This window comes from Cyprinodon variegatus, unplaced genomic scaffold (assembly GCF_000732505.1).
Source record: "Cyprinodon variegatus isolate N-32 unplaced genomic scaffold, C_variegatus-1.0 Scaffold1857, whole genome shotgun sequence".
NCBI lineage: Eukaryota > Metazoa > Chordata > Actinopteri > Cyprinodontiformes > Cyprinodontidae > Cyprinodon > Cyprinodon variegatus.
In genome coordinates this window covers 51,740-77,577 of record NW_015152310.1, presented here as the reverse complement: position 1 = coordinate 77,577, position 25,838 = coordinate 51,740, and the positions used below count along the sequence as shown (strand labels likewise).

Here is a 25,838-nt window from a genome sequence, read left to right as displayed (position 1 = left end):
GCTGTCGTGTTAAGTAAATTTCTTTACTGTGAGATCAATAAAGTCAATCAAATCAATGATATGAAAGGAAAGTTAGACTCTTTAATATCTGGAAAGTCTTATAAATGAGGTGTTTTAATAGTTTAACATGACTGTTTTTGTCTTTTCCGTGACTGTTCTGTTAATGTTTGCATTATCGTGCAGCATGACACATGTTTGCAATGCTCCGTTATGTATGTCAGAGATGATGCAACCTAAATAAGTTAGAACAATCTTTGTTCACAACATTTGCAGATGTTTCTGGTGACCTGAGTCTGTCTAACTATTTATAGGGAGGTGTAGCTTCTCCACCCACATTTCCACTCTTATCGCCCTAATCACAGCTTCTGACGCCTATCGTGAGGTTGTAACATAATTTTATCCAACTGACCTGTGATTGTTTCATTGTTTGGTAAAGACCTGAAACTCGCATATTTGCTGTTATTCAGGCAGCCACTAGATTTGTTTTTGTTTTTTGAAAAGAGTAACATACAAATCTGGTTTAATGCCCTGATGTCCACATAACTTTTCTTTTGAGTAATTTTGATATATATTGCTAATAAAAAATTCAGTAATTTCATCAATACTGCATGTTTCTATGTATAAAAGTAATCATTGTTTTGTTGTTTTTTCCAGAAGAAAAGGAATGAGGTCAATAACTACATTTATCCAGCTTTTATTTAATAACTCAACTCAATACTGGTGTTAATAATCTTTTATGTACTTGACTTGAAGTTTATTTTCTTTGTTTTTCTAAATGATTAGGAAATATGATAATTTCACACTGCATGTTTGCAAGGTGTGGTTTCATAATTTATTCAAAAAATTCTGATTGCATTAAAATAAACCTTTTAAAGCTTAAGTTCTGCTTTCAGTGCAACAAATTGTTTTCAATGAATATGAATATTAAAGCACCCATCACTCTGTGTGGGAATCATCAATAACTGGTTTATAAAGCTTTACTTAAATTACCAGACTTGAAACTGTTTAATTCATCAATTTAAAAACAATATTCTTTTATATACAATTTGTACATTTAAATACAAGTAGCCTATTCAGCTTTCTTATCGTATAACATATTGATTAAACACGGGTTAATTACTTGCAAGCTGTCATAAATGTGAGCACTGGAGTAATTCATCTCCATGGCCACATATACAATCAATCATTAATGTTTAATAACCAGAAGAGGCTGCCTATAAGAAGGGTCTGTGAGTCTGGTGGGCAGTGATAACATCTGAGGGATGGATGCTGCGATGCACTGAGGCATTACTAAACGGGTCTGTACAGTTTACAGGTGGGTTCAAATGCAAAGGAGAAGCTAAAATTAACATCTCTGGTTTTAATGCAGTCAAGATGCAAAATAGTTATGCAAACATGTGATAGGTTTTAGTTCTATTTTTGTTTAAATAGTTTAAGATGGACGAATCAGAAGATGAAGTTGCTGTGGTGGGGATTGGATGCAACTTTCCAGGAGGTAACAAGAATTTTTCAGCTTTTTTACCTTTTGTTTGCTTTTTTTTAGTTTCTTATCCGATCCATGATAACATTTAGTTTTTTAGACAGAAAGGTACAAAATCATTTAAATCAAGGAAGGTTTTTACTAATTTTTTATAGTGTGATCTTGGAACATTTAATGTTGTTCTTATTTTTGAATCACTTGCTCCATAAGGACTCAGCATGATATGTAATTTAGAGGAATCAAACTATTTACTTTGAATATCATATATTTCAATTGATTAATGCAGGTTTTTTCTTTTTTCTTTGAGAGATAAAAATGAAATTCTTTTGATGCAGCTTTTTACATATCTAGAATATTTTTTTTGGAAAACTTGTGATTTATTTTGGGGCTTTCTCACACAGGAATATGCTTTAATCCAGTCCAGTCAAATGTAGTTCAGGCTATTTGCTTAGATGGACTAGATAGACTTATTATATTGTTCTCATTTTTCATGTTAAAGGAAACTAAAATGAGTCTACTCTAAAGCATGTTTCACTGATTTCAATATATACTGCTCAAAAAAATTAAACACTTTGAAAACATCAGATCTCAATGGGGAAAAAATCATGCTGTTTATTTTTACTGATATGTACTGGGTGATGTGTTAGGAACAAAAGGATGTCACATCATTTGATGGAAATTAAAATTATCAACCTACAAAGGGCTGAATTCAAAGACACCCCAAAAATAAAAAGAAAAATTAGAAAAAAATTATGCGGCAGACTAGTCCATTTTGCTGAAATTTCATTGCAGCAACTCAAAATGGTATTCAGTCATTTGTATGGCCCCCACATGCTCCTAATGAGATGATGGATGGTGTCCTGGGGTATCTCCTCACAGATCTGGACCAGGGCATCACTGAGCTCCTGGACAGTCTGAGGTGCAACCTGGCGGCGTTGGATGGATCGAAACACAATATCCCAGAGGTGTTCTATTGGATTTAGGTCAGGCGAGCGTGGGGGCTAATCAATGGTATCAATTCCATCATCCTCCAGGAACTGCCTGCATACTCTCGCCACATGAGGCCGGGCATTGTCATGCACCAGGAGGAACCCAGGACCCACTGCACCAGCATAGGGTCTGATAATGGGTGCAAGGATTTCATCCCGATACCTAATGGCAGTCAGGGTGCCGTTGTCTAGCCTGTATAGGTCTGTATGTCACTCCATGGATATGCCTCCACAGACCATCACTGACCCACCACCAAACCGGTCATGCTGAACAATGTTACAGGCAGCATAACATTCTCCAGGGCTTTGCCAGACCCTTTCACGTCTGTCACATGTGCTCAGGGTGAAACTGCTCTCATCTGTGAAAAGCACAGGGTGCCAGTGGCGGACTTGTCAATTCCGGTGTTCTGTGGCAAATGCCAATCGAGCTCCACGGTGCCTGGCAATGAGCACAGGGCCCACTAGAGGATGTCGGGCCCTCAAACCACCCTTGTAAAGTATGTTTCTGATTGTTTGGTCAGAGATATTCACATCAGTGGTATGCTGGAAGTCATTTTGTAGGGCTCTGGCAGTGCTCCTCCTGCTCCTCCTTGCACAAAGGAGCAGATACTGGTCCTGCTGATGGGTTGTAGACTTTCTACGGCCCTGTCCAGCTCTCCTGGAGTAACTGCCTGTCTCCTGGAATCTCCTCCATGCTCTTGAGATTGTGCTGGGAGACACAGCAAACCTTCTGGTAATGGTACGTATTGATGTGCCATCCTGGAGGAGTTGGACTGCCTGTGCAACCTCTGTAGGGTCCAGGTAGTGCCTCATTCTAACAGTAGAGACAGTGACCCTAGCCAAATGCAAAACTGTTGAAAAAGAGTCAGAAAAGATGAGGAGGGGAAAAAATGTCAACGGCCTCCACCTGTAGAACCATTCCTGTTTTGATGGTCGTCTTGTTGTTGCCCCTCTAGTGAACCTACTGTTAATTTCATTAACACCAAAGCAGCTGAAACTGATTAACAACCCCCTCTGGTACCTACCTGACCAAATCAATCGTAGAAGTTTATTTAACCTGATGCTATACTCTGATTACAAAATGTTCCTTTAATTTTTTTGAGTAGTGTAGTTTCACAAAATGAGCCCCATGTTAAGGACAACTTAAACTCTGTAATAAATAACCTGAATGAGGGCCTATAGGACCTCTTCTCCTTCAATCACCCAAAAACTCAGTTGAACATTTTACTCTTCATATTTAAAACACTCTTTGACGTTCAACCTCTTGCATATCACTAGGTAAATATTCACCTTTGCCAAAACAACATATATATATTTTCTCCCCCATATATTGTTTTATACCAACAGGAGAGGGACTTGACAATTTCTGGAAGGTTCTGGTGGAGGGGAGAAACTGCTCTGTTTCAATCCCCAGAGAAAGGTTCGACATTGCAAGCTGGTGTGACCCAGATGATACCAAACTGGGAAAATCCTGCACAGCCAAGGCCGCTCTCATTGATGGGTATGAACATAATAATGTTGTGGTCCAGATATGAGCCTGTTCATGTTTTCTCCTTCCAAATAGGTTTGACGTTAATGCAGCCTTAAATCTTACCAAATTTAAGGTGCTACTATAAATATAACTCTCGGGAGTTGGTTTCCTTTTATAAATGCCATATTGGTAATATAGTAAGGTAAGGCGATCCTCATTGCTGCTTCCTCAGAGTAAGTTTCCTTATCTCCATAAATGGTACAGCAGCCCTTCACAGTCTGACAGGGAAATTTAATAAAGCAGCTGGAAAATTAAGATTTTTAACAAAAAGGCATCATAATCCTTCCACACCACTAAATTGATGTTATATTACCTGTAGCTTGCAACATAGTATTCTGAATGTCCACTTTAATGGTTCTTATCTAATGTTGTGTATCAAGCTATCTAGCTGTACTGTAGATATACCAATAGATTACAGGTAAAATGGTCAAGTTTAGGGGGGGGTTTTTGTTTGTTTCTCGCCTTTATTAAATGTAGATTTTTGTGTTTTATTTGTTTCAATTAAAAGTGTCACTTGAGTAACCTTACATTTGCCCCTTTATTTGGTACTCAACCAAGCTTTTTCTGACATATATAGAGGCTTTATTCCCAACCTGGGCTACTAGTACCCCTAGTGGTCCACCAATGCGTGGCAGGGGGTACGTGAAAATATTTTACTTCCCAGATAAAGAAATACAATTAAATTGGGCAGTAATGGGTTATGCTTTGTAAGGACCAAAAAGCAAAATAAGCTAAGATTTTTATAAACCAAAAAATTTTGATTGATTTAAAAAAAATAAATAAAACAATCCACATTTACATGAAAGACATGAACAACATCCCACTGCTGGGGATTCAGGAGAAGGTCAGGTTTTTCATTAACTCAGTGAAGGATGAAAACAAATCAAAAAGGACAGTGAATCTTAATATTAATTTGTTACCGTAATTTTGATTTCCTTATTTGTCAAGTTTAGATGTGTGTATAGGGGACTTATTCAGAAAAGCTCCGTTCTTTGTTAGAAAACGTAGATTTGTAACTTAATTTGAGTTTGTATTTAATTCAGTACTTTTAGTCACTTTCCAGGTAACATATTTATGTTTTTTTAATTCTAATTAAAAGGAATGACATATCTGAGCATTAAATGTTCAAATTAAGGAAATTAAATAGATGTTTTTCATTTTATAAACATTTATACTTTCTATTTTTGGAAAAAAAACACATTTGGCCAAACGGGGTACACAAGTCAAAAAAGGTTAGGAAGCACTGCTCTAAGGAATACAGTAAAACAGTTTATGATAAGTGCCATTAATAACCTCTCCATTCATCACAAACATGCAAGAATGTTTTGTCTTTTTGAAACTTCTTCCCTTTTAACTGTTGAGGTGTCTGTTTAAAAAAAAAAAAAAAACATATTCTTTTTCTTTCATTATGTAAATTGGAACAATAGAGTACAAGAGAAAATATCTTTAGTGTAAAATATTAAAACATGATATTTCTAAAGCTTTAATAAAATGGGAATGGGGTTAATATCACAGCAATACTCCTAATTGGACATTGTTGAAAATACAGCAGGATAGACACGCTAGCCTAATTAAGTGCCTTTTGCATCAACGCAACTAAAGTGGTGAAGAAATAAAATGTAAAAATATATATAAAGTTTTTCATTAATTGTAATGGCATCATAAAAAATGTGCTGTACATTTTTACAGTAGAACCACCTTACATAAAAAAGTAATGTTATGTATGAAAATGTGTTTTATAAAATTCTATATATTTTTACAGGTTCAATGAATTTGACCATAAGTTTTTTGGCATCAGTGACAGTGAAGTGGAACAAATGGATCCTCAACAGAAACAGCTCCTTCAGTGTGTCTATAGAGCTTTGGAAAATGCTGGAATTCCCATGGAGAAAGCCAGCGGAACCAGGACAGGAGTGTTTTTTGGTAATCCAGGAAAAAAATATTGACATTGTTCATTTTGAAGGTTCTTCTTTAAAACTATTAAAACAACCAGAGGCATAGCCTTAATATAATTTCATGTTTTATCTCAATTGTAGGCATAATGAACAGAGACTATGAGACAAATGCTGCGCATGTGCACCCATCTGTGATCAACCACTGGACTGGGACTGGGCTCGCCATGAGCATTGCAGCAAACAGAGTTTCCTATGTCTTCAACTTCACAGGACCTTCTCTTTCCATTGACTCTGCCTGTTCATCTTCACTTGTAGCTCTTCATCTCGCCTGCCAGTCCATAAAGCAAGGTCTGAGCAGCATTTTCATATTACCTCTGTGACATACATGATTTGAATGCTGTAGAAAAAAAGGCAATTTTACAATTTTTATGTCATTAAAATTATAACAGCTTTTTATCTAATGTAGGTGATTGCGAAATGGCTGTTTGTGGGGGTGTAAATTGCATCATTGAGCCAAGAGTATTTGTGGCGCTTAGCAGAGCGAAGATGATTTCACCTGAAGGGACAAGCAAGCCTTTCTCCAGCAGAGCAGATGGTTATGGGAGAGGGGAAGGTTGTGGAGTAGTTCTCCTGAAGCCATTGAAAAAGGTCAGACACTAAAAGAGTGCCGAATGGAAAAACTAAAAAAAGATTTCCTGTTTCTAATCTATTTCTACATTATCTATCAATAATTAAATGTTATATTTATATGTAAATCTCAAACTTATATGTACATATCTAAATGTATTTTTATTAAAAAATACATTTAAAAAAATACATACAAATTTATTTTATTAAAAGGTATATCAAAATATTGCTATGAAATCGAAATTTATATCTTATATGTAAATGTTAAATTTAAACATACATCTTAAAGTAATGTTAAATGCCTACCTACCTGCCTACCTGCCTGCCAGCCAGCCAGCCAGCCAGCCAGCGTGCGGTGCCCGGGGAGCAGTGTGGGGTTAAGGGTCTTTGCACAGGGACCCAGAGTAGCAGTCAGTGGGAGTGGGGCTCAAACTCTGAACCTCAGGATTCCAAACTCTATGCCCTAACCACTAGGCCGCCACATATATATATATATATATATATATATATATATATATATATATATATATATATATATATATATATATATATATATCCATTCAAATCATACAATCAATTTTATTATTCTACTAACATAAAGTAAGCTTGGCATTCCCTTAAAATTTGAATTTAGAATTTAATCAGTAATGAATCTTTTAATTTATGCCTAAGCCATCAAATTAGATTTAATATTATTCCTATTCTCAATAAAGATATTGTAGCATTTAAGGTCTATGAAGTGTGATGATGAAATTTAAGCGTTCTTGGGAGGCCCCTGAGCACTGCTTTATTTTGCTTATGCCCGAGGCTAGCATTGTCGAAAGAGCTTTAGAGGCTTTAGAACAAAAAACAAAAAGGAGAAATAACATTTAAAATAGGATAAAGACACTGTTTATTTATTCAAAAAAGGATCATTCTGAAGATCTAAATCTTTAAAGCTACATTTACATATTTGATGAAAGCTTTAGGCTTTAATGTGATTGGATTTGAACATTAAAGGAAAGGAAAAGAGGGGTGAAAATAAAAAAGGAAGGTCGCCTTACTCACTTTATCCTGCTTATATTGTTAATTTCAGACAGAAACTTTGTATCACCCAAAACTAAGTTTTTCTAACTAATCCCGCGTATCCTATATATGTTTTACCAAAAATGATCTTCTTTTTCTTATTTTGCATTTGTAGGCTCTTCAAGACCATGACCACGTTTGGGGGATTGTCAGCAAAACTGCAGTCAATCAAGATGGACACTCAGTCACTCCAATTACAAAACCCTCAATGACTCAACAAGAGGAACTGCTACACAGAATCTACTCAGACAACGAAATTGCAAGAGTCCAGTACATCGAGGCCCATGGGACTGGGACCCCAGTTGGAGATCCAACAGAGGCAAGAAGCATCTCAAACATCATTGCGAAAGCCAAACCTCCAGGGTCAGAGACTCTTCGGATCGGCTCAGTGAAGAGCAACATAGGACACACAGAGTCAGCAGCCGGAGTGGCCGGACTCATTAAAGTTCTGCTGATGATGAAACATGAAACCATTGTGCCCTCTGTCTTCTACTCCGATGAAACCTCCAGTATTGATACCAAAAGCTTGAGCTTTAGAATTCCTAAGGACATTGAAAAATGGGAATCTAACATTGCAAGAGTTGCAGGGGTGAATAACTTTGGTTTTGGGGGAACAAATGCACATGCAATAGTCAAACAGAACATCCAGGCCTGTTCAAGAAAGCAGAGCAGTGAAAAGCAGTTGAAATATTTTATCCTCTCTGCAAATTCACCAAAGTCTCTAACTATGATGTTAGAAGACACCATACAACAGCTTGAGACTGATACCACTGTAGATCTTGATTCTGTTTTATACACATCAGCCTGTAGAAGAAGTCACCAAAGGCATAAATATAGAAGAGCCATTGCTGTTTCATCTCTTGGGGATCTTAAGGGGAAACTACTGATCAGTGTTGGGAACAAGGTGAGCCCAGCCCTCTCTGATCCAAGATTAGTGTTTGTCTTCTGTGGAAGTGGTGTGACTTACCATGGCATGTGCAAACAGCTGTTGAAAAACCATCCTGTATTCAGAAAGAAGATTGATGAAATTGCCCAAATGTTTCAAAAGATGAGCTCCTTAAACATCCTAAGCACACTTGAGAGTGAGTTTGAAAGCAGTGACTTCAAAAACCCAGATGTTGTCCAACCTCTACTCTTTGCCATTCAGGTTGGCATTACAACCCTTCTAAGGTATTTCGGCATCAAACCTGATGCTGTGCTTGGACACTCTGTTGGTGAAGTGGCTGCTGCTCACTGCTCGGGCCTCTTGTCTCTTAAAGATGCGGTGAAAGTGATATTTTTCCGCAGCACCCTTCAAAGGAAAGTTGCCGGTGGTAAAATGCTTGTGGTCAGCAACATGGCTGTGTCAGAGATGGCTTCTCTCCTCCATAAATATTCTGGAAGACTTTGCATTGCAGCTTTCAACAGCCCACAGTCCTGTACCCTTTCAGGGGAAGCAGATGCAATTGACAGTCTCCTTAAGGAACTAAACAGCTCCTCAATTAGTCAAAATCTCTTTCTCCATGTGCTTGATGTTCCTGCTGCTTACCACAGCCACATGATGGACCCAATTCTGCATAAAATCAAGGACAGAATAGGCAAAATACAGAGGAATTACCTTGATACTGAGTTGTTCTCAACAGTTACTGGAAAAGAGGCTGAAATTGGAGATTTCTGCACAGGTAAATACTGGGCAAGAAACATCCGTGAACCAGTTGCCTTTGAGCAAGCTTTGAGGTCAGCAGCAAAGGGAAAGAAAAGCATAGTCTTTGTAGAAATAGGGCCAAGAAGAGCTCTGCAGAGAAACATAATGGAAACTCTTGGAAACAACATTGAAGTTGTTGCCTCAGTAGAACCCAAGAAAGAGCATGAATCAGTCATCCTAGCTGTTTCAAAATTGTTCGAACTTGGGATTCAGGTAGATTGGAATATCTTTTACAAAGGATACGAGACAACACCTCTGTTTTTCCCAAGGTACCAGTTTGAATGCTCTGACAGAGATGTGATCATTGGAGCTGCCCACAACAATAAAGCATGCTCTCATCCTGTACTCTGTAAGACTGGAAGTGAAAGCAACATTTTCAGCTGTAACTTAACATCTGATGCAACATTTTACTTGAAGGAGCACAAGCACAATAACATACCCATCATCCCTGGTGCCTTCTACGCAGAGCTGGGTTTGGCGTCATTCCTGGCTAGCACTAAACCAAAAGTGCCACTGAACTCGCTGCAGCTCAGTGTCAAGTTTCATAGTCCATTCATATTGACACCGAACTCTGTTGAAATGAAGGTCCAATTAGAGCAAAAAGAAAAAGAGAATAGCTTCAAGGTGTTCTCCTCAACTGCTACATACGCTTCAGGTACTGTGATTTCAAAGACAGAAAGACAGATTGAGGAGAAATTAGTCTCTTTAGGATCCATTTCTAAGCGATGCAAATCTGTCGTGGGTTTTCAGGAGTTTTATGGATATCTTTCTCAAGGTGGCTTCCAGTATGGAGATGTTTTTCAGAATAAAGCAAATGTTCACTATGGGGAGGATCTAAAGGAAGCCTTTGCAGCTGTTTCTGTTCCAGAAGAGCTGCAACCTCAATTGCATGACTACTGTTTTCATCCTGTAGTGTTGGATTATCTAATGCAACTTCTACCCGTCACGGTTGAGCACATATTTGCAGGCAGGCCAGGGTTTCCTGCCAAAATAGGAAGTCTTTCTGTGTTTGAACCCTTGCAGAATGAGATGATTATCTACCTGAGAGCAACTGATGTGGGTTTAGATCACTTTGAGGTTTGCGGGTGCTTTACAGATAAGGAAGGCAGAGTATTGGCTGAGGTGAAGCATGTAATAATCCAGTACCTCGGCAGTCGGTGTCATGTGGTGGAACAGTACTTCTACCATAATGACTTTACTGCTGTCAGTGAAAGTTCCACATCTTGTAAGTCTCCAAAGGCTTTGGTCTTCTCGGATCGCTTGGGGATCTCAAAAGCTCTTCAACAGCATTTAGACCCAAGATCTAGGTATGTTTCCTTCATAGAAGCAAAATATATCTTAAGTCATGGATTTTCTTTTCTTCTTTCAATTCATGGTATCACAGATATTAAGGAAAACTTCGACGAGGTTATATTTGTGTGGGGGAAAGAAGATCTTACATCACAATCAGCTGATGTTATCATGCAAAACCTTGCAAGCTGTTGTGAGATTTTCCGCCAAGTTGTTCTGGAGCTAAAGTGGATTCAGTTCCCTACAGCCATCAGAGCAGTGACCTTTCGCTCATCAGAAATCACTGTTGACCACATAAGTCCAGGTTTTGCTCTTGCTGGTATGGTGAGATCATTTGCAGCAGAGATCCCAGATCTTTCTTTTCAGCTGATTGACATAGGATCCATCTCTACTGAAGACATTAAAGCTCTATCTGAGATCCTGACTTCACATCCTTGTGAAAAGTACCCAGAGTTAGTCATAAAAGATGGGCTGATCTTAAAGCCGTCAATTTGCCGAACTCCACTGGAAATCATTGACCATTCAGAAGGTAGATGCACCTTCACAGGTCCTAAACATTTTGCCTTTCAGACAGCTGATGCATACAAGGTGACTCAATTGAGTGCCATTTCTCTACCAGAAGAAGCATATCCACTCTATGACACATCAATTGAAATTCAACTTAGCAAGATATGTGTTCATTCATCTGATTACTTTCCAGTCAGTGCTTCACATCTAAACTTTGGTCAGACACTCTACTGGAACAAGTACTCCTCTCAGAATCATAAGCTAATCGCGCTTGATCTTAGCGGTATTGTTACTGCAGTTGGAAAAGATGTAAGGAAACTAAAAGTTGGGGACCAGATTGCTTGTTGTTATCCTGTTACAGCTAATAGTAGAATTCAAGTGCCAGAGGATGTGTGCTACAGCCTCAAAAAGCTGCCATTCTTTCAAGAAACACCATGTGTTTCCTATTTTGTGCTGGCATGGGAGATGCTTCATCGTGTCTTGCCAAAACCCAAACAGAACTTGGGAATAATTAGCCCGGCTCATGATTCAGCTCTTGTAAAAGTTTTGGCACTTACTGCAAACAAATCTGGTTGGAACGTGATTCTAAGCACAAAGTGCAATGGATCATTTGTAGATGTCAATCATCTGGATGCGTTCGTCGTCCTACCCCCATTCGATCAGTCCCTCATCCTGAAAACTTGCGATTTCCCTGCTGCTCAGCATGTTGTAGTCCTCTGTGAATCTCAAACGCAAACTTTGCTTGTTCAGGACCTGAGCCGATACATAAAGGAAACTGTTCATGTACAAACTGTTCAGATGCAAGCTGTTTTGCAAAAGGGTTATCTGAGAGCACAGACACCTCACATTTATCACTGGCTGAAGTCAGTGAATTTCAGCAGAAAATTTGTTCTTGAAAACTTCACTTTTCAGTGTGGGAAATCTGAAAGCACTGGTGTAGAAGCAGAGAAAATATATTCATATTTCAGCTCAAAGAAGCTTGCTGTGATCGTTTTGGGGGAAAATGATAAGACCAGATTGTCTGAAATTCAGCTGCTGCCAAGCAAAAGGCAGTTGTTCAGAAAGAGGGCGGTGTACATTGTGGCTGGTGGTCTCTCTGGCCTGGGCTTTGAAACAGTCAAGTTTATCTCACAAAGAGGAGGAGAATACATAATGATTCTTTCTAGGAGCAAGCCCACAGCAGATGTGCAACAAGAAATACTTAATATTCAGCAGCAGTGTGGGAACAGAATTACCAGTATGGAGTGTGACATTTCTGTACATGAGCAAGTAAAAAAGGCCATTGCTGAAATTGGGCAGAAGTTTAGAGGTTGTTCCATAAGAGGGGTGTTTCACAGCGCAGTTGTCCTGCATGACGGTCTGATTGAGACCCTTAACAGAACCCTTTATGAGAAGGTTTTTAAACCTAAAGTTAATGGAGTAATAAATTTGCACCATGCAACAAAGCACTGTCAACTGGACTACTTTGTGTGCTTCTCTTCCATCTCAGCGTTTCTTGGGAATGCATCCCAAACAAACTATGCAGCAGCCAACTCTTTTCTCGACTTATTCTGCCAGTACAGGCGCAAACTTGGGCTGCCTGGACAGTCCATCAACTGGGGAGCTCTGAACCTAGGTCTACTTCTCAACAAGGAAAACTTCCATCGCTTTCTAGAGGCCAAGGGTATGATGGTGTTAGATGTTGCAGAAATTCATAAAAGCCTGGAGCAGTGCCTGGTCTTGAACCGTCCCCAACAAGCTGTTTGCAAGTTTCACTTCAGGAACATCAGATATAATATACTTTCTCAAAATAAAGCCTTGACCTTACGTCTTTCTGCATTAGTCAATGAGGCGTTCCAAAAATCCAAAGAGGAAGAGGCAACAAGTAGACAAACTGAGTCAGTGTCACCAAAAGAATATGTCTTTTCGCTGCTCAGCGAGACTATTGGCATTGATGAAAGTGAGCTGAGTGAAGACTCCCTTCTTTCATCTTTAGGCATGGACTCCATGCAGGCAATGACCCTGCAGAACATGCTGTTTCAGGAGAGAGGGGTGAATGTGCCTCTGGTGAAGTTGTTGGACCCCAATGCCACATTATCATCAGTTATAACCATACTGAGTGAGGAACCCTTGGGTAAAAATGACCTTGAAAACTCTCTTATGAATGAAAACCTGAGTGACTCTGATGTTTTAACAAGATTATAAAAAAAATAATTTAAAGGTTAATATTAACAATAAAGGATTGTGTTTATGTCCAATGATTATGCTGCATTATTTGCTTTTTGAACCATTTCCTATGGAAAATCCATGTATTAATAGTGGTAGTTACAGTGCTGTTTAAAAGATTTCCTCTCTGTGTTTTTTTTTTGTGTGAAAAACTTCAGATTGTCACACAAATATCAGTATCAGATATAAAGTGAATCATCAATTCCCTGTTGGAGTACCCTTGGTAGGCCATCAACTTCAAGGATATTTTTTTTTACCACTTTTCCTTGTTTTCTCAAATGTTATTATTCATTATTTTGTCGTGTTTCACTAGAATGAAAGGCAAGGCTCTCTAAATTAATGATTTTGTTTTTTATCTGTTGTTGAATTTCCCTAAATTGAGGTATGATGTGTGCTGTCCCTTTTTAGATATTTTGTTGATTCTTTAGCAGGTGTTTTAAAGTGATTAATTATTTTGATTATCTGCTTGTATTTATTTCAATTTTCTTTGTGAATATTTTGAATTTGTGTTTGAAACCTGCACTTTATTCACACTTACACAGGTGATATATGTCTAATTAAAAAAAAGTATTTCTCCTCTTAATCATTTAAGAATGACCAAAAAGGAAAAAAGAAGTAAAATGTTATTTTATACCTTGTCAAACTATTTGAAGATAATTTGTGCAGCAAAACACTACTGACTTAGCAATTTAACACATTTTAAAGTAAAATATGAAAACAAAAAAATTTGTAAATAGAAATATTTTGAAATTTTACACATTTGCTGTATATGTGTGCCTTTCAGTACTATTTTATTGCATTTCAGCAAATGATATATTGTAAAGCTAAAAGTCTCCATAGATAGCCTTTTATGTACCTGTCTGTCTTACATGAAGCCTCCTCCACAGGTCATGATCATTTCTTATCACTGATCAATTAATAATTTATTCTGATTACTGGATTACTGGAAAAAATATGATATTGTGATCTAGTATGCTCCATAAATCATCTGTTAGCAGCAAGAAGGCGTCTTTAGTCTTTTTGCTATTTAAGTCATTGATTTATTAGATTGGAGAAAATCACGCTTTTTGTACCTCTACATATCTAAAAAAAAAAAAATCATGTAAAGGTTAACATCATGTTGCATGCAAGCAAAAAATTATAAGCAAATATTAACAAAAGATAAATGATATGAAAAATTTGTATAAATAAAAAAAAAATTTTTGTAAAAATTTTGTATTCATCAAGGAAGGTCGTTTTGGGGGAATTTTTACAAACTAAACAATTTCACAGCGATTGCAAAAAGGGATTTTTTTTTTCACAAGAAACCAATACAGAATTTTTGTACATCAAGCCAAGGTGCATATTTTTTTAAGGGAATTAAGAAAGTTTCATTCATCATTTGCCGTTTCCACTACTGTCGTGTCTGCTTTAGTCTCAAATATTAAAGAAACACGTGAAAAGAAATGCAAATTTTTTATCACAACAACTGAATTTTACAATGATTTTATTTACATTTTACATTACAAAATAAACAGGAAACAAAAAGAAAGTAGACATAGTTCAATAATTGGGTTATTTCTCTTGGGTGATTCTTGTATAAAAAAGAAAAAAAAAATGAGAAAGAAAATAATAAATCATCCCAAACCCCACAACATGGTATTACTACATAATGACAATAACAGGTGGTCTGCTACTGTTGAGCAAAGTCCTTGTTTAAGACAGAAATAAGCAACACATCTAGTTAACTAAACAAGAGCAATATCAGTGTAACAAACGTAGTAAGATTATTCAAATCAACCTGAAATATATGTCCATAATGTTTACCTTACCACCAAAATCTTGAATCACCTAGAAATGTGATATGGAAAACCTTCTCACTTGAAATAAATACAAATAAATATGGCGAGAAAGAAAAAAAGATTTAAGTAAAACTTTATGCAAGAGCTACCATTGGCACAGTAGCTAGCTTTATTAACAAACATGATCTGACTGTCATATGCTTTTCACTATTTTCTACAGCTGGAATATTTATATTTTAAATCTCACTAGAGGAAAGAAGTGCTTTTGGTTTGCTCGATTGCAGTCTTATTTGTACATTCCTCAACTCATCTAGCAAAATCAATTTAAAAAAAACAACATACTTGTAGATTCAACGAAATGTCACACTTTATTTCAATATGTTTTATAGAAAAACTTCAAAGTCTGTAAAAATCAAATAAGTCCCAGAATATAGGACAGCAAATAATGAAATTTGTAATGCAGATCTGCTTGATCCCTTTTTGTTCATGAGCTAGCATTTGAGCTGTTGAAAAAGCTAAAGAAGACTCTAACTATTTTCACTGAAAGTCAGGAATTCCACAATCAACAGAGGTCATTTTTACCAATCCTGACCGCTGAAACAGGGATTATGGTGAAACACTGTAATTGTTTTAGAAAGGCTCTGCAGTGAAACTTGAACAGCATTTCAGTTGTTTTCATCTTTTCACAGATGACAAGAAGGCACAGGTAATAAATTAAATGTAGTTTTGTACAAAACTGACTAATGTGTCAAGTGTGGTGTTGGGGTCTAGGATTGTAACCAAAGGTACATTTATTTCTGTCTCCTGGTAGATTTTATTCTGCAAAGTCATTGCTAACATTGAATCAATGCCCAGTGCTGAAAGAGAGGAGTCATCTTCCACTATGCCAACATTTAAATTCAGCATTTCACTGACTATTATCCTTACTGTGTCATAAGTTGTAAATGATCGCTGAACTTTATTAGGTCTTTCAAGGATTTCATCTGTCAGTGTTTTTTCCACTAAAGCTGCCATTCGCTCCCTGAAAGACGGATTTTGTGAAAGGACATGTGAGCTGAGGTTCTTGAAGTTGAATTTGCAAATTACTTGCTGTGGCCTGTTAATTAACAGACACTTTTTAAGTGTCTCGTGAACTTCATGCACAGCCATCGTCATCATCCCCTTGGCCTCCAAGAACTTCTGAAAGTGGTCTTTGTGAAGTAGCAGACCAAGGTTTAAAGGACCCCAGTTGATGGACTGTCCAGCGAGCCCAAGGTTTCTCCGGTAATGACAGAATGTATCAAGAAAGGAATTGGCTGCTGCATAGTTACACTGTGAGGCATTTCCTATGAAGGATGAGATGGAGGAGTAGCAAACAAAGAAGTCTAACTTGTTGTGGAATGTTGCAAAGTGGAGATTCAGAGCACCACAAACTTTGGGTTTTAGCACTTTTCTGAAAAGAGACTCATCAAGAGATTCAATGAGTGCATCATGCAGGACTGCAGCACTATGAAACACTCCTTTAATTGGATTAGATGGAAATCTTTTTCCAATTTTGCTGATGGCATCCACCACCTGCATTGACACAGAGACATCACACTGGATGTTAAGGACAGTGACCCCGTTTATTTTCTGGAGAAGATCTAACTGAAAGCGAATTTCATCTGACGGAACACCTCTTGACAGTATTGCAATGCAGCCTCCACCATTTTGTGCGATGAACTTAACCGTCTCAAAGCCCAAACCAGACAAACCTCCAGTTACAATGTAAACACATCCCTTTTTAAAAAGTGCAGGTTTTATAGGCAAAGAGCTTTGACTACATATCAGCCCCTTGAATCGTTCTTTGTTGATAATGATATTCTGTACTGCTGCTGTTGTGAAAGAGGACTCAGTTTTAGCCTCTTTTTCATGAAATAGCTCCTTTCTATAACGAAGACAATCTGCATCAAGGCCTAGCGACTGAAGCCACTTGGAGACATTTCTGGTTTGTGCTTGTAGATTAGCTTTCTGGAGAACATAAGCCACATCAAGATGGTGCACATGAATGTTTTTATCCTTAAATGTAACATTGTTTGTGGAGGGTGACATGTGACTGCTAAAGACAAAAATTACATGCTTTACAGGGTCACCAATGTCGAATATTCTTTCAATTGATTGATCAAATGGAGGAAGAAAAAGCAAAGCATCAAAATGAATCAATTCCTTAGAGATATTAGCTTGACAGGAAACGGCCCAGCCTGACCTGTTTGCTGTAACGGCAAGAACTTGTATTAGAACAGCGGCTGAATCAGAGGAGATTATTGCCAACTTTTTCTGCCTTCTCCTAACTTCACACAGCAGCCTCTGCAGGATTTCCCATGCCAGGATGAAATAGGACACGCATGGTGTTTCTCGGAAGAAGGGCAGAGCTTTTGTACTGTAGCACACTGCTTCGGGAATCAAGATCTCTGATGCTGCAGCAACTGGATAACATGAAGCAATAAGGTCTCCCACACTTAGTGTTTTTACGTCTCTACCAACGGTTGAGACAATACCACTAAAATCTAAAGCCAGGAGGTCATGATTCTGTGCCACATATTTGTTCCAGTAGAATGTTCTGCCAAATTTGAAATGGGAAGTACTGACTGGAAAGTAGTCTGAGGTGTGCACACAGACATTCGTTACTTGAATTTTTACTGAACTTTCCGGGACAGGATTTCTATCAGTGTTAATGGTAGATATTGGATACAAATTGGTTGTTCGATATGGATCAGTAGTCTGTAGGACAAAGTCTCTAAGCTGGCTGGCTTTTATTGGCTCTACACATAAGTCACAGTCTTTAACAGGAGTTTGAACTATTCTCGTTGTTGATGCCTGCCCTTTGCTGATCCTTATTTCGTGTTGATGGTTAGCTTTAATTACATGAACCAGGGTTTGGATGTCTTCCTCTGTCCCTGAAGCCAGATCAATATGCTGGAAATGAATATCTGCAATCTCAGCTGAGCAGGACCTCATCATACCAGAGAGGACAAAACCAGGACTAACATGGTCTACTGTCATTTCTGTGGCTCTGTAAGTGATGACCTTGATGGTACACAAACGTTTGCTCTCTTTGACAGCCAGAACAATCTGACGAAATACCTCACAACAAGTCACAAATCTATCCAGGATCTTTTCGGAGGACAAATGAGTAAGGTTCTCCACACCCCAAATGAAGAGAACTGTGTTCAAATGGACATCGCTATTCAGTGATTGAAACACAAGGTTTTTAACTTCAAAAGGTCTTAACGTCTTTCTGATCCCTGCAAACACCGAATCAGGGCATATGTAAGGTCTTAGTCCTTTAGCAATGCCCATTTGATCTTCAAAAATAATTGCTTTTATTCCAAAGCCTTCAACATCTACCTGTTTTGCCAGTTTACCTGTTTCATTGTGAAAAAACAATGACTGAGAGACTTCTGTATGAGGGGACAAAAATGTAATCCTTACACCCTTAAATTCTACTAAAACCTTTCCCTCTGTGGTTGCAAAGCATCCACAAACCTCAAGGAAAGCTTCAGTTTGCTGGGCTGTACAAAGATACATGGTCATTGTCTCCTGCAGGGGTTCTGATATAGCAACACTTGCGATTTGTGATGGAAATCCCTTCTTGGTTCCATGTTGTCCCATTGCTACCACTGCAGCCATTTGAATAAAATAATCCAGCAGCACAGGGTGAATGTAATGATCATGGAGACTTGTCCGAAGTTCACCGGGAACCTGAAAAGTAGTCACAGCTTCCTTGTATTTCTTCCCAAAACAAACATCATTCAGGTGCTTAAAAAGTGGTCCATATTCAAATCCAGCTTGATAGAGAACTGAATATAATTCCTGTTGTGTCAGAACCAATTGGCACCTTTGGTGAATCACATCAAGACAAATGGTTTCTTCCTCTAAAATTGGTGTTTGATTGTTGTACCTGCATGTGCCAGAGGCGTGTGTAGCAACCGATGACTGTATTTTAAACATGGCCTCTGTTTCTGATTGCTCAAGCATCATCGTCAGCTTCCTGGAATTTGAGTTTAGAGTAAGAACACTCTCAAATTTTATACCTAGATTGAGCAGTGAGACAGGCTTCTTTGGCTTCAGGTTTGCTATCACCAAGGCATAGGCTAAGTCAACATAAAATGCCCCTGGGACAACTGCAACGTTGTTGTTTTTGTGCTCCCAAAGATAGGGCACAGTCTTCAAAGAAAGTTCATATGAGAATTCTTTGTTGTCCTGCTTCACTTGGAACTCAAATCCATTGCAAAAAAAAGAAGAGTGTTCATTACCTCCTCTCAAGACTTCAAAATTCACTTCATTCTTTGTGTTGTCAAACTGGTAGACTGGTACAGTACTAGGTATTGTCTCACAACCCCTAAAGACCTCCTCCCAGAGTATGTTAATGCCAAGTTCAAACAGTTGCGTCAGAGTCGAGGAGATAGACTCACAGTCCTTCTTTCGGTGGACAGAGGGGAGAACCTTTGTTTCATCTCCAAGAGTTTCATATATGTACCTCTGGAGAGCTATTCGAGGCCCTACTTCTACAAAGACCACATTTTCTTTAGCCTGTTTCTCCTTTAGGACAGACAAAAGAGTTTTCTTGAATAAAACAGGCTCCCGAATGTTCTTTGCCCAGTAGGCACCAGAACTGAAATCACCATTTGAAAATCTCTCTCCAGAAACTGTGGAAAATAATTGACAGTCCATGCTTCCAGTATTCAAAAGACCTATGCTCCTTTCAATATCGTCTAGAACTGGTTCCATCATATGGCTATGGTAAGCAGCAGGGACATCCAAGATGTGAAGGAACACATTTTTATCTGCAAATTTGAACCTCAGCATCTCATGGAGGTCATCAACTGAATCTGCATCTCCTGACAAAGTGCATGACCGAGGGCTGTTGAAAGCAGCAACACAGATCTTGCCAACAAAGTCTGGTATCATTTCTAAGATCCTTTCTACAGCTATGTTGCTGACAACAAGCATTTTTCCTCCTGTGACAGAACTCTGAAAAGTACTGCGATGGTGCAATACTTTCACTGCATCGTCAAGAGACAGAAGACCTGAACAGTGAGCTGCAGCGACCTCTCCAACAGAGTGGCCAAGCATGGCCTTGGGTTTAACACCCCAGCGCTTCATCAGAGTAGCAATCCCAACTTGAATTGCAAAAAGAATAGGCTGGATAATACTAGGCTGACTAATATCAATATCCTGAAATTCACACTCAAGCAATTCACTGATTCTGATGGGAGTGTGTTTCTGAAAGGCAAATTCAACTTCTTTGACCTTCTCTTTGAAAGCAGGAACTTGCGCCATGAGCTGCCTGCACATACCTTTGTAACAAACCCCATTTCCACAAAATACAAAGACCACCTGGAGGTTAGACTGTACCCATTGTACCTCTGTTTTTTGTGCAGATCTGAGCTGTTGTTGTAAATTTGAGAGGGAAGATGGTAAAAAGGCTTTTCGATATTTATGTTTGAAGTGACTCCTCCCACATGCTGAGGTGTACAAAACTGCATGGAAGTCAAGCATAGGACTACTGCACAGTCTTTGGTAGGTGTCAATTATGGTCAATATCAGTGATTTCTCAGAAGCAGCTGACAAAACAAAGAGTTTCTGCCAAGCCTTTGTGGGAACTACTTGATGATTATAATCTCTTAAGATGGCATGTGCATTTGTTCCCCCAAACCCAAAACTGTTGACCCCAGCTACCCTTCCCGATGGTTGATTTGCATCCCATCTTTCTATTTCCTTTGGAATTTTTAACTTAAGAGTTTTTGTATCTACACTTGAACTGTCACCAGAGTAGAAAACTGAGGGAACAATAGTTCTGTGCTTCATCATTAGGAGTACCTTGATCAATCCAGCGATCCCAGCTGCAGACTCAGTGTGTCCTATGTTGCCCTTCACCGAGCCTATCCGCAGCATCTCAGCGCCTGGAGGTCTGGTCTGGGCAATAACATTTGAGAGGCTTTCTGCCTCTGTTGGGTCGCCAACTGGAGTCCCAGTCCCATGAGCTTCAATGTATTGGACATTTTTTATGTCACTGTCAGAGTATATTGTTCTGAGCAACTCCTCTTGTTGTGTCACTGAGGGTTTGGTGATAGGAGTCACTGAATGTCCGTCTTGGTTAACTGCAGTCTTTAAGATCACACCCCATATTTTGTTGTTGTCTTTTAAGGCCTGCAAGTATAAAGTTTGCAGTTAAAAGAAAAAGTAATTAACATTTTATACAAACTATATAAATGATGAAGACTTAAGTTACTCCAAGAGAAACAATTACATCAAGGAAAGAAACAATCAAATGGAAGAATCAACAACTTTAAGGTTTTCAAGCCTTAAACCCATCAAGGTTATAGTTCAGTTGTATGAAATAGCGATAAAACCTCATTTAAAATCTTAAAAAAAAAAACGATTTGGTATTTTGATCACATCCAATTATTTACAGTTTTTGTAGGTTTCACCAATTTTACTTTTTTTTCACATTTTACAGATTAATAATCCAGAATATTGTTTTAATGGACATTTAAAAAAATAAATTTAGGGAATACCTAACTAATTGTTTTCATTTATAAAATTCCCTCCCAAAACCAATATATACTGTTTATATTAACTAGCTGTAATATAAATGTGGATTTGCTGATCGGGTTTTGTTTTTCAAACAGTCTTTGATGCTATAGATAGAAAACATCTTTTGTAATCAACAATAAAGAGTAAAATTATGTAAAGTAGTAAAGTAGTTAGTTTCATTTGCAAGATATTTGTGCTTGAAATCCTCCACGTTTTCCAGATATTTCACCCAAAATGTTCTATAAAGGTACTTAAAAAATAAACTGGTAGGTATAAGGGAGGTGTTTTTGCATGGACTCTATATTAAAAATAAATCATTGTTCTATCAAATAAACTACTGATAACTGTCGGGCAAAAAGGCCATGAAAATACCTTTTTTAGAGGCTTTAGGAGCACAACACCACAGCCTTCTCCTCTTCCATAGCCGTCTGCTCTGATGGAGAAAGGTTTACTGGTTCCCTCAGATGAGATCATCCTTGCTTTGCTGAGAGCAACAAACACTCTGGGCTCTATTATACAGTTGACTCCCCCACAGAGGGCCATCTCACAGTCTCCTGTGGAAAAAAAAAAGTTACAATTGAAATTTAGAAGAAAAATGAACTTAATTGTTAAACAATCCTAACTTTGATCCTTATTTAGCCCAGATCTTCTTTGAAATGCTTGTCATTATGTGATCCACGGGAGTTTTAAATATCTTTAAATTTTTTTGTAAATTAAATCTATTTTATTTCCTACTTATTTTGGTGCAATATCTGACAATTTTCAGATTCAGAAGTCAATTAACTCTGGCATAAAATCAAGAAAATAAGCTATTTATCCCGAAGGATCACTAACTCCACATAACAAACAATATATACCATAAATTGGACACGGAAACCTTTTTCCCAAATGTCCCACATCACACGATGATAGTTTTGTAAATGTTACGGCTGCAGTGGGTTTCTCCACTTTTCCTTGCAGGGTTCTGGATGCAGGCCTTCTGCAGGTGTTCTGTTTTGCCCTAATTGGTGCTCATCTGCTTTAAAAGCTGTCATGCAAGCAGCAGACAAGAGGCTTCTCTCTCTTACCTCCTCAGAACCCTGTTTGGCTTGGCTTGGTTTGGTTTGTATCCTGTCCTAAGGTTGGGTTTTGTTAGGTTTGGTTGCATTTGCTTATTTCTGTTTAGTTATTGGTTTTGCATTAAGCCATTTTCTGTTTCCCATTTTATTTATTCCTTTTCAGGTATTGTTTCTTTAGTATAATTTAATAAATTCAATTTTCACTTTAAAGAAAATCCTTGTGTGGTCTCCTTTAATGTTACCCCCACCAAACAAGCCTGGTGGACGTAACATAAAAAAATAGATTCTATTTTGGTTTACATATTTAACTAAAACTTTAAGCCAATTCAGTGTTTTGCTCAAGATGTCTATATTAATCTGTAACGCATGGTGAGGGTCCTACTATGGTTTGGGCCTGAGTTTCAATTAACCAACTTTAAAGTTTAATATAGTCATAAAGTTATTTTGTTCTGGCAGATACAATAAAAGGTACAGCGCTTGTTGTTTGTCCCACAGAGACAGCAGTGCTACCCAGTGGTGAATGGAGAGACAGAAATGGCAGCTCCTAAAGATTTGTTGGACAGTTAGTCTTATGTACAGAGGGGGATTAGAGCCACTAAAACAGTTCACTCAAAATAAAAAAAGGCTGTTGAATTCTGACTTTATTCACAGAATTCTTACTTTAATTTCCGACATCTGATCTTAAATCTCAGAATTATAATAAAGACTCTTTACCAAATCCCAAGATTATCATCTCCATAATGTAGGAATGTTACAAGTAGTCCTAATTCTATGAGAATAATTCAGGGATTAAGGTCACAATTCTGAGAATAAACTCAGAATTTTGAGATAAACATCAGAAATCAATTGCCTGTTTTGTTTTACTTGGTGGCCATTTTTTATGGCCCTAATCTTCCCCCACTTATTTTAGATTAATTTAAGACATGATTTGATTAATTAAAAACTTTTCAGAGATCAATTCAGTAAAAGACACTCAAATGGATTCAAGGGAATTCTTATCAAAGTGCAGAACATCTGAATACAATGTGTTTGGGATGTCCTACAAAAAGTATGGAAAGCTGATTCTAAACACAGACTAATTAGTTATTTAGAACCAAAGCATGCCTACCTTGCTTTATGGCCTGACAGGCTACATGCAGAGCCACCAATGAGGAGGAACAGGCACTATCAATAGCCAGGGAAGGGCCGGTGAGGTTAAAGATGAAGGAAATCCTGTTTGCTGCAACACTCATGGATGTCCCCGTGGCATTGTAGTGGCTTATGGTCGCTGGATTGTTATTTCTGATCATCTCATAGTCTCTGTTCATCAAACCTGTATTATTAAATCAGAGGGGGTTATGACATAATTCATCCTCTCTGGATTCAAAACACCATATATCAGAGGAATTACCAATGTAAACGCCGGTTCTGCTTCCACTGATGCTCTCCATCGATAACCCTGCATCCTCTAAGGCCCTGAATGTGCACTGAAGGAGAAGCTTCTGCTGAGGATCCATGTTGTCTGCTTCTACTTCAGGGATCCCAAAAAATCTGGCATCGAACTCGTTAAACCTAAAAAAAAACAAATTCCAAATAGTTTTGTCATAACTCAGTCATGAGAAAACAGTGCCCTATAAAAATATCTGGTTCCTTTTCCCACTGTTGTCATGTTAGAACAGCAAATACGGTGGAATTCATTGCAAGTTTTTAAGAACTTAATGTTTTAAATGAAATTCAAAAAGTTCACATTCACTTGCATGGTGCTCTATTGCCTGCGTTCCTTAGGGGTGGTACTCTAAATGGATTGGAACAGATGATTTTAATTGAAATACGTTTATATTTCATAAAACTTAAAGAAAAATCTAAAAATTGTACAATTAACTAGTGTTGATTCCCCTTCGGTCTATTACCTTTTAATAAACAGAAGGAGCAGTGACTTTACAACACATATTTGTTACACAATACCCTGAAAACATCATCCTCACCACAAAACATGGTGTTTGAAGCGTCATGCTGGGGAAATGCTTTTCGTCTGACACTGTAACAGACCTGATTAGCTGCCTCACCCCTCTATAAGAGCTGCTTTTGCTGTTTGGCTCTTTCCAGGCTTGTTGATGTCCGAGTCCTGCCAGAAGGTCCCATCGAACCTATCAGCTGGAATATCCACCACACAGTTTCTTCCCTCCTTTAAGACCTTCCAGAAATTATCCAGCCCTTCACCTGACATAAAGTATGATGATATAATCACAATTTATCCTTTACAATTGAATGAAACCTTGTGCAACCAGAAAAGTCTTACCTCCTGGGAAATTACATCCTATTCCGATAACAGCTACATCTCCATCTGTGTCCTCCATTACTTTGACACAAAAATGTTGTTTAAAAGAAGTTAAATGAAAGCATTTTCATATTAACGCTTCTTGGTTTCCAGTCAGATCTGAACCTTCTGCAGCTTTTCTTAAACCTGGTGCCGGCTTATAAATACTGGGACAAGTCAATGGAAAAAAACAAGGGGACATTGTTCTGGCTCAGTGTGTCTAACCTGGAACCAAATCCCTTAATTGCAGGTTAAAACGGTAGAAAGGAGAAATTACCTTTGACAAAGGGTCTTTTATTTAATATAAGCATTTAGTGTTTATTTAGAAACTTTGAAGTCGGCTTTTATTTTCTATGTTTTACTTTGTGTAGTAAATAGAAATAACATTTCTATTTATGAAAAACGATTGATTTTTCCTTCAAATAGGTTAACTCATCACCTAAACAGATCCAGTTAAATGTTTATGTGTTATACATTATAGTATAGCTCATACTATTTAATGTAAAAGAAAGCAAAACATTGATGCATCCCCGCTATTTAATATTACTGTAGTTATTGGGTCGATTAGGTAAGGAGCCGTTTTTTTTTTTTTTTAGCTCATTGGTGAATATTAACATCAATGCACATTTGTTTTCACTTAATGGTAACTTTTTCCTTACTCTTTAAGAGAACGGAGCATCTGTGTCAAGTTATATTAATGCACACAGGAAACAAAAAGTCATTAGTTATCAACTGAAAAAAAAAAATTCAAAATAGAAAAGTGTTGCTTGAAATCATGAGTCGACTTTACAAAAAAATCCAGAAATGATACTTTTAAATGGTGAACTATTTATTGATTTTAATCATTAGAGAAGCAACAGGCATGACATGCT

General features: G+C 37.8%; 2 protein-coding genes across 2 annotated transcripts; one reads left to right on the top strand and one right to left on the bottom strand.

The window, feature by feature from the left end:
• The first annotated feature begins 1,437 nt into the window (after positions 1-1,437).
• On the top strand, positions 1,438-13,252 carry LOC107104718 (erythronolide synthase, modules 1 and 2-like). Its single transcript, XM_015404790.1, has 6 exons — positions 1,438-1,495; positions 3,817-3,970; positions 5,763-5,923; positions 6,037-6,243; positions 6,362-6,543; positions 7,703-13,252. The coding sequence occupies exons 1-6, from the start codon at positions 1,438-1,440 to the stop codon at positions 13,250-13,252; spliced, it is 6,312 nt and encodes a 2,103-aa protein (XP_015260276.1).
• Positions 13,253-15,565: 2,313 nt separating this feature from the next.
• Positions 15,566-25,069, bottom strand: LOC107104719 (phenolphthiocerol synthesis polyketide synthase type I Pks15/1-like). The gene is made up of 6 exons (XM_015404791.1): positions 24,949-25,069; positions 24,716-24,869; positions 24,061-24,221; positions 23,779-23,982; positions 21,985-22,166; positions 15,566-21,225 (listed from the first exon to the last, which is right to left on the bottom strand). The coding sequence occupies exons 1-6, from the start codon at positions 25,004-25,006 to the stop codon at positions 15,769-15,771; spliced, it is 6,216 nt and encodes a 2,071-aa protein (XP_015260277.1). The 5' UTR covers positions 25,007-25,069; the 3' UTR covers positions 15,566-15,768.
• Between the last annotated feature and the right edge of the window lie 769 nt (positions 25,070-25,838).